The following is a 7,055-nucleotide window of genomic DNA, read 5'->3' on the forward strand; positions in this document are numbered from 1 at the left end:
TTTATATAATATATAGTAAATAATATATACTCACACAGCATCGGATTTAAATTTAAACATTTATTTTATACAATCGACATTGTTTCTGACATCTCAGAAATTATAAATTCTGTATTTTTTATGTTTATTTTTATGTTTAACTTTTATCAGTTTTTGTCATTCATGCTGTCAATAATTTATTTTATATTTTAACACTATCATCAATTTTCTGACTTAATTTCTCATTTTTAAGATTAATGTTTTATGCTAAGGGAAACTTTAATAATTAATAATGTTTGTGGCGGCACGTCTGCGCCACTCAACCACGTGCGCGACACGCGCGCCACCAAGCCTCCGCGGCCACTCGACACATCGTTCGCCTCGGACTTTGCGCTCTCGCCTAAGCGCACGAAGCGATCACGCACCGGCCGCGAGTGCCATTTTCAGAGACACACCGCTAGAGAGCCGAATTTCTCGCACAGAAGAAACGGTCCGAGCGGGTATAAGTAGGCCCGATTTCCCGACCTTAAGACAGACACGATTCTCTAGTTGAAGATCTACGGACTCCACTAAAGCAAAAACAGTCTTTTTGAGAAAAAGTCAGGATAACTCCGCCAAGCTGCCGCCGACGACGTCGACCCGTACCGGCACTGCCGAAGCTTCGACGAGGATCGCCACCAGGCCCCGCGGGGTCACGACGGCGAAGCGAGCCAAGGCGACAGCGGACGTACCTTCTGCGGCCGTACCAACGCCCGAGTGGAGACTCGTGGCCATTGACCACGGCCCTGGCACGGACCCACGCCAGCAGCAACGGGGAGTCTCACGCAGGGCAGACCAGCGCCCGACGCCCGAGGCGATCCTGAGGACCCTAGCAGTACCGAGCCTCATCCACCCGCTACCGGTGGACCACGGTCAGGAACCACGCAACACGGTGGAGAAGGCGTCCCAAGTCGCTCTGGCACCCGAGCGTAGGTCAACGTCGGCCCAGACGCAGGACATATACGCCTACGATAAGGCAACACAAACACCGATCGAGCGACGTCGGTGGAGCTACACGCTCACGCAGCCGCGTATAGCGTGGGGTCCTCGAGAGCCCACGACCTAGGCGGCCCCCAGGCCATCGGCCCTTTTTAGGGCCACATAAGACGACCGCATCGGGCGACCACATAAAGACGTCGCATCAACATATACTGTATATACACCCTGTACACAACTTCTCTATAAATACACGATTGTAAATAGCAGAAAAAGAACACCTGACTTGATTACTGGCGACTACCTTTCCTGCGCAAAGATATATCCCCTGCGAACGACGAACATATGTTAACAAAACCACAGGAAGATCACCGTTGGCAAGAGCGTCCCGCTCTCACTCCTTCGCAAACTAAAAATATTACGCATCCACCTCAAACTGGTGACCCTGAGAAAAAAAAATGAGGATGTCAAAAGACAAGACAATCATGGTGGAAGAGACCGACAGTGAAACATCAGCAGGATCTCCGTGCGCATACCAAATTTTTGAGCAGAAGAACCGGAGTTATGGTTCGCACAGTTAGAGGGCCAGTTCGCACTCCTCAACATAACCGACGACGACGCAAAATACGCCTTCGTCCTCGCGCGGATCGAACCGAAGCAGGCACGGGAAATTAAAGATCTAATTACGCAACCACCGCTAACACACAAGTACGAGACAATAAAAAAGGCGTTAATACAAAGACTGACAGATTCCCAAGGACAACGGATCCGGCAATTACTCGAACACGAAGTGATCGGTGACAGAAAACCATCACAGTTCCTGCGCCACCTGGGTACCTTGGCAGACACAACCGTGTCAAAGGAATTGCTACGAACATTACGGCTAGCAAAACTGCCACAAAGCATGCAGGCAATACTAGCCACAAGAACAGAAGGTAGACTAGAAGATGTTGCAGAACAGGCTAACAGGATCCACGAAGTCAGCGGCAAGACAACAATCATGGCGACGGTAGTACCCACAGGCTCCGGGAACAGAAGCCCGTGGGAATTACAAATCGCAGCGTTAAGCAAACAGGTGGCAGAACTTACAACAGAAGTCACGAGAATGGCAAGAAACCAGGCAAGAACACGGAGCCGACACAGAAACCAATCAGGAGGCAGACCACGATGGCGAAGTAAATCCCCGGCACAAGAAGGAGTTTGCTTTTACCACCGACGCTTTGGGGACAAAGCAATAAAATGCACAACACCATGCCACTTCAAAATAAAAACTCCGAGGCAAGTCATTGATGGCGGCCAGTGACAGCAGCCCAGGACCATGCCGCCTATACATGACGGACAAAAAGACCAAGATAAGGTACCTCATCGACACTGGATCAGACGTAAGCGTGTTCCCACAGACAATGTTACAAGGCAGGAAACGACCAGAGGCGTATACCCTATACGCCGCAAACGGATCAACCATTACAACATACGGGACAACCACCCTACAACCAGATTTCGGATTGAGACGAGTGTTTCCTTGGCGCTTTACCATAGCGAAGATAACACAGCCAATTATTGGGTCCGATTTTCTGTCCAGATACCACCTGCTACCGGACATAAGAAACAAAAAACTGATAGACGGAGAAACCGGGTTAGCAGCAGCAGGAATGTCAAGCGGACAACTGGTCGCTTCAATCAAAACTATGCTAGGCGAGACAAGATACCACAAGATCTTGGCAGAATTCCTGGAGACAACACAGCCAACGGGAAAGCAAGTAGCATGCCGACCACGCAGGTTGGCCTCGGATAGACTAAAAGCGGCCAAAGCAGAGTTTGACCTCTGGCTATAGGAGCGAGTAATCCAGCCTTCAAAGAGCCCATGGGCGACGCCATTGCACATGGTCCTTAAAAAAGGAGGAGCATGGAGACCGTGCGGCGACTATAGAGGACTCAACGCACGGACCGTACCGGGCAGCTACCCGATACCACATATCGAGGACTTCGCACAGACGTTTCTGAAGATCTGTTTTTACATAAAAAACAGATCTTCAGCACGCTCGACTTGGTCAAGGCATACAACCAAATCCCGGTACACCCGGCTGACATCCCGAAGACAGCAGTCACGATACCCTTCGGACTCTTCGAATTCAAGTATATGCCGTTCGGACTACGCAACGCGGCACAAACATTCCAGAGATTCATCAATAAGGTGACAAGCGGACTAGAATTCTGCTACGCCTACATTGATGATATCTTAATCGCTTCAGAATCAGAAGAAGAACACGAGGGACACCTGCGACAAATACTCACGCGGTTATGTAAATACGGCGTGAAAATCAACCCGGCAAAGTGCGTCTTCGGAGAAAGACGCGTCCAATTCTTAGGGTACCTCGTAACAGCAGAAGGGACTAGCCCACTACCTGAAAAAGTAGAGGCAATACGAAACTTCCCACAACCAAAAACAGTCAAACAAATGCGCCAATTCCTGGGAATGCTAAATTTTTATAGACGTTTCATACAAGACGCAGCCAAAGACCAGGCAAAACTAAACGAGCAACTGAAAGGACCGAAAAAGAACGGGAAGACGCCCATAGCATGGACACCAGAACTAGAGAAAGTCTTCGAGAACTCCAAGGAGAGCCCATTACCGGCAGCAATACTAGCGCACCCGGATCCAGAGGCAGAATTAGCAGTAACGACAGACGCCTCCGACGTAGCCGTAGGAGCAGCAATTCAACAAAGGACGAAAGAAGGATGGCAGCCATTAGCATTCCTAAGTAAGAAGCTGAACAACGCACAGACCAAGTACAGCCCCTTCGACCAAGAATTACTAGCCATCTACGTAGCACTGAAACATTACCGTCATCTACTGGAAGGACGTCTATTCACGATATACACGGATCACAAACCTCTAACATACGCATTAAAACACGATCCGGTACGCAGCTCCCCACGACAGGCACGCCATTTAGAGTTCATCAGCCAGTTTACGTCAGACATACAACACGTATCCGGCAAAGATAATGTAGTAGCAGACGCACTATCAAGGGTGCAGGCTATACAGAAGGCAGTGGACCTAGAAAGCTTAGCGGATGACCAAGAGAAGGACACCGAACTACAGAGTATAAAAGAGAACGACGAACTGTTGAAACTCGTGAAAATGGCATTACCAGGTACCACAAAGAAACTATACTGCGACACTTCCAACAGTAAGGCCTTTTGTAACGAAAACCTTCCTCAGGCAAGCATTCGATTCCATACACGGACTGTCACACCCGGGGATCAAAGCAACGGCCAAGATGGTGGTACAGAGGTACGTGTGGCCACAGATCCAAAAGGACTGCAAACTGTGGGCACGAACCTGCATACCATGCCAAAGGAGCAAAATAACCAGACATAACGTCACACCAACAAGCACCTTCGAAAAACCGACTAAACGCTTTGAGCACATACATATAGATTTAGTCTGCCCCATTCCGTATTCAAAAGGCTACAAATATTGTCTCACAGTTGTAGATAGGTTCTCGAGATGGCCAGAGGCAATACCAGTAGAGGACATTACAGCAGAGACAATCGCACGCCAACTGTTCGCCACGTGGATAGCACGCTTTGGAGCTCCGGCAAGAATTACGACCGACCAGGGACGGCAATTCGAGGCAGACCTCTTCCGGAGACTCACGCAACTGACAGGAACAAAACATATCCACACCACGGCGTACCATCCGGCAGCCAACGGATTAGTAAAACGTTTCCACAACTTAAAGCAGCAATCAAATTCCACCAGACGGAAGACTGGACGATAGTACTGCCAGTTGTGTTAATGGGAATCCGCGCAGCTTGGAAGGAGGATCTCAATGCAACCCCAGCAGAGATAGTGTTTGGGGAATCGATAAGGTTACCAGGCCAGTTTCTCCACGAGCGCGACGACCACAAATACACACGAACAGACGATATCGTTGGAAGGCTTCAGCAGAGAATCCAGAAAACACGGCCTGTAGTAAAACGCCATGGCCAAAGGACAACATTCATCTTCAAGGAACTGGAGATCACGCTAAGAGTTTTCGTACGACACGGTCTAGCACTAGGAGCTTTACAGCCACCTTACGATGAACCATACGAGGTACTGAGTAGAGGACCCAAAACTTTCAAAGTACAGATGAATGGCAAAGCAACACACGTATCAGTGGACCGAATCAAACCAGCGTACGTACTACAAAAAAAAGAGATGGAAACAACTCAAGCAGCAAAAACGAAAACTCCAAAACACGAGGAGGAGTTCAGGACACGAGCGGAGAGAATCTCCAAACCGCCCGAGAGATTTCAACTCGGCTAAGGCTTTCCTTCAACCAAGGGGGTCCTGTGGCGGCATATCTGCGCCACCCGACCACGCGCGCGACGCGCGCGCCACCGAGCCTCCGCGGCCGTTCGACATATCGCGCGCCGACTTTGGACTTTGCACTCCCACCGAAGCGCGCGAAGCGATCACGCGCCGGCCACGAGTGCTATTTTCCGAGACGAGCCACTAGAAGACCGACTTTCTCGCAAGGAAGAAACGGTCCGAGCGGATATAAATAGGCCCGGTTTTCCGACCAAAAACCAGACACGATTCTCTAGTCGAAAATCTCCTACGGAATCCACTACAGCAAAAAAGGTCTTTTTGAGGAAAAGTAGGGATACTCCGCCAAGCTGCCGCAGACGACGTCGACCCGTACCGGCGCTGCCGAGTCCTCGACGAGGGTCGCCACCAGGCCCCGCAGGGTCACGACAGCGAAGCGAGTCAAAGCGGCCGCAGGCGTATCCTCGACAGCCGGACCGACACCAGAGTGGAGACTCGTGGCCATGAGCTACGGCCCTGGCACAGACCCACGCCAGCAGCAACGGGGAACCTCACACAGGTCGGACCAGCGCCCGACGCCCGAGGCGATCCTGAAGGCCACAGCGGTGCCGAGCCTAATCACCCCGCTCCCGGTGGACCACGGTCAGGGACCACGCGACACGGCAAAGAAGGCGTCGCAGGTCGCGCTGGCATCCGAGGGTAGGTCAACGCAGACCCAAACGCAGGACATATACGCCTACAATAAGGCAACGCAAACGCCGGCAGAAAAACGCCGGTGGAGCTATACGCTTACGCAGCCGCGTATAGCCTGGGGTCCTCGGGAGCCCGCGACCTAGGCGGTCCCGGAACCATCGGCCTTTTTAAGGCCACATAAGACGACCACGCCAGACGGCCTCCTCGGGCAACCGCGTAAAGACGTCGCATCAATATACACTGTATATACACCCTGTACATAACTTCTCTGTAAATATACAATTGTAAATACCAAAAACACCTGACTTGATCACTGGCGGCTATCTTCCCTGCGAAAAATTGCGAATGACAAACATACGTTAACAAAACCACAGGAAGGTCACCGTTGGCAAAAACCATACCGCTCTCACTCACTGTCTACTGCAAACCAAAAAAAGCGTCTCCTCATATAAATATATATATATATATATGGGCCATTCCACGTGAAGCGGATCAGTCATATCTCAGAAATTTTTTAAATTTTGCACAAAGGTAGTACTTTTGGGAGATAGAATTTTGTGCCAAAGGATTTTTTTCTTATTGCAAAATTAATCGAGATATAAACAATTAAAAATTAGACTACTTTATTTTTCAAAAATTCATAGCTCTGTTACTAATAATGCTAGCCAGACTGCTTTTTTTTTCAAAATACGCGAAAAATGTTCTAGTTTACGAGAAAAAAATGAAGATTCCAAAAATGTTTTGTTTTCCATTGTTTATTTAACAATAAACTTTTCAACAATTTTTTTAACAATCGGGGAGAGAGTCGAAAAATCTGAAAAAATATTTTTTATATACTTTCAGTTTTCCTACATCTTAGAAAAAAACCCCAAGAACGTGTTTTGCCTCGTTTTCGAGAAAAAAAATTTTTTAGTTTTTGATGTGGGGAAAATCTGTCGACTCTCAGCGTGCGACTCTTACAAAACAGCCAAACTTACAAAATATCCCTACCATACTGCTAGTATGTTGTTCGCGGCCGCTGTTTTGTATTGACTGGAAAGTTAAAACTTTATAAAATTCAACTTTACAATATTTAACTCTCCAAACA

At 48.7% G+C, this 7,055-nt stretch overlaps 2 protein-coding genes across 2 annotated transcripts; both read left to right on the plus strand.

The window, feature by feature from the left end:
• The first annotated feature begins 1,418 nt into the window (after window positions 1-1,418).
• On the plus strand, window positions 1,419-2,257 carry LOC105449518. The gene is made up of 2 exons (XM_011688775.1): window positions 1,419-1,458; window positions 1,506-2,257. The coding sequence occupies exons 1-2, from the start codon at window positions 1,419-1,421 to the stop codon at window positions 2,255-2,257; spliced, it is 792 nt and encodes a 263-aa protein (XP_011687077.1).
• Window positions 2,258-4,468: 2,211 nt separating this feature from the next.
• Window positions 4,469-5,272, plus strand: LOC105449519. Its single transcript, XM_011688776.1, has one exon. The coding sequence runs from the start codon at window positions 4,469-4,471 to the stop codon at window positions 5,270-5,272; it is 804 nt and encodes a 267-aa protein (XP_011687078.1).
• The last annotated feature ends 1,783 nt before the right edge of the window (window positions 5,273-7,055 follow it).

The sequence above is a fragment of the Wasmannia auropunctata genome, unplaced genomic scaffold (assembly GCF_000956235.1).
Source record: "Wasmannia auropunctata unplaced genomic scaffold, wasmannia.A_1.0 LD336076.1, whole genome shotgun sequence".
In the NCBI taxonomy this organism is placed as follows: Eukaryota; Metazoa; Arthropoda; class Insecta; order Hymenoptera; family Formicidae; genus Wasmannia; species Wasmannia auropunctata.

Bases quoted from the DNA above. Each gene is read 5' to 3' on its own strand.
- LOC105449518 (XM_011688775.1), top strand. From the start codon at position 1,419: ATGTCAAAAGACAAGACAATCATGGTGGAAGAGACCGACA. The intron at 1,459-1,505 runs GTGAAACATCAG...ATTTTTGAGCAG, and splicing joins CATGGTGGAAGAGACCGACA to AAGAACCGGAGTTATGGTTC.
- LOC105449519 (XM_011688776.1), top strand. From the start codon at position 4,469: ATGGCCAGAGGCAATACCAGTAGAGGACATTACAGCAGAGACAATCGC.